The sequence below is a fragment of the Neopelma chrysocephalum genome, unplaced genomic scaffold (genome assembly GCF_003984885.1).
Source record: "Neopelma chrysocephalum unplaced genomic scaffold, ASM398488v2 Primary Assembly neopelma1_95571, whole genome shotgun sequence".
Classification (NCBI taxonomy): domain Eukaryota; kingdom Metazoa; phylum Chordata; class Aves; order Passeriformes; family Pipridae; genus Neopelma; species Neopelma chrysocephalum.
Window position 1 is genome coordinate 3,467 of NW_020924241.1, and position 1,780 is coordinate 5,246.

Sequence of the window (1,780 nt, forward strand, 5' to 3'; positions counted from 1 at the left end):
AGAAGAATCCAGAAGGTTCCAGGCTCAGGCAGGGGGGGGGGGGGGGGCAGGATCTGGGATCCAGAGGGGGCAGATCCAGAAGGTTCCAGGATCCAGAAAGATCTGGAATCCAGAAGGTTCCGGGATCCAGAAGGATCCAAGATCCAGAAGGGTTCAGGATCCAGAAGGTTCCAGGATCCAAGAGGATCCAGGATCCAGAAGGTTCCAGACTTGGGCAGGATCGGGGGGGGGGGGGGGGCAGGATCTGGTCTCCAGAAGGTCCCGGATCCCTGGGGATCCCTGGAATCTTTGCCCGGTTTCCCAGCAGCCCTCGGGGGTTTTCAGCCGCCTCGGGGCCACCCCCGACCCCCCCGAGCCCCCCCTGGCCCCCCCCAGGGAGGAGGAGGAGGAGGAGGAGGAGGAAGATGAAGAACCCCAGGAAGGGCCCCCCCTGCCCTACGTGGGGGTCCTGAAGAGGAAATCCCGGGAATGCGGCGGCTCCGGAGCCCCCCCCGACCCCGGGGGATCCCCCAACCCCCCCCATCCCGAGGCCCAGGACGGGGCCGTTTCCAGCTCCGGGATCCCGGAATTCCGGGGGGGCCGCAGCGTCTTCCGCAGGCTGGGCAGGAAGCAGGAGTGAGCCCCAGGGGGGGGATTCCCGGGATTCCAGGGGGATTCCGGAGGGAATCGGGGCTCGGAGCGACTGGAAAAGGGGGGATCCAACTTGGGACGGGCTCTGGAGGCCCCTGGGAAGGAGAAATCCCACGGGAAAAGTGGGAATGCTGCTCGGCTTCGGCTGCTGGTGCCTTGGGAAAGGGGAAAATCCCACGGGAAAAGCGGGAATTCTGCTCGGCTTTGGCTCCTGACGCCTTGGGAAAGGGGGAATCCAACTTGGGACAGACTCCAGAGCCCCCTGGGAAAAGTGGGAGTCCCTTGGAAAAGCGGGAATTCTGCCCGGCTTCGGCTCCTGATGCTTCAGGAAAGGGGAAAATCCCACGGGAAAAGTGGGAATTCTGCTCGGTTTCGACTTTTGATCCCACTGGAAAAGAGGGAATCCTGCTTGGCTTCAACTCCTGGTGCCTTGGGAAAGGGGAAATCCCACGGGAAAAGCCCGGGAAAAGTGGGAATTCTGCTCGGCTTTGGATCCTGACGTCTCGGGAAAGGGGAAAATCCCAAAGGAAAAGCGGGAATTCTGCTCGGTTTTGATTCCTGGTGCTTTGGGAAAGGGGAAAATCCCAAAGGAAAAGCGGGAATTTTGCTCAGTTTTGACTTTTGATGCCTCGGGAAAGGGGAAATCCCAAAGGAAAAGCAGGAATTCTGCTTGGCTTCGACTCCTGATGCCTCGGGAAAGGGGAAAATCCCACGGGAAAAGTGGGAATTCTGCTCAGTTTGGACTCCCAATGCCTCGGGAAAGGGGAAATCCTAAAGGAATTGAGGCCTGAAAAGCGGGAATCCGGCTTGGAATCAGCGTTTGGAGCCCTTGGAGAGGAGGAATCCCCTGGGAATTCAGTTGGAATCCCACCAATCCCACGGGAAAAGCCCTTTGCCAGCGGATCCCAGTTCGGGATCGAGGCCAAACAAGCCCCAAAACCTCCTTTTTTCCCCCCAAAATCCCCTTTTCCGAGGTTTTTCCCGGAGTTTGGGAAAACCCAGACCCGGAAAACTCCCCTGGGGTTTGTTTTATTCCCGATTTTTCTCCTTCCACTTAAAAAAAACCCCTTGGGGGGAACCAGCAGCTTCTGGGATTTGGGAGCAGCTTCCCAAAAAACCCAAATCCCCCAAATTTTTTGCCAAAGCCACG

The 1,780-nt window shown here is 58.5% G+C and overlaps 1 protein-coding gene across 1 annotated transcript in view; it reads left to right on the top strand.

The window, feature by feature from the left end:
- Window positions 1-963, top strand: part of CUNH19orf47 (chromosome unknown C19orf47 homolog) — a 4,414-nt gene extending 3,451 nt beyond the window's left edge. The window contains exons 5-6 of the mRNA XM_027708121.1: window positions 308-659; window positions 691-963. Coding sequence (XP_027563922.1) covers window positions 308-619 — 312 coding nt within the window. The 3' untranslated portion in view covers window positions 620-659; window positions 691-963. The remainder of the gene's footprint in view (window positions 1-307; window positions 660-690) is intronic.
- The last annotated feature ends 817 nt before the right edge of the window (window positions 964-1,780 follow it).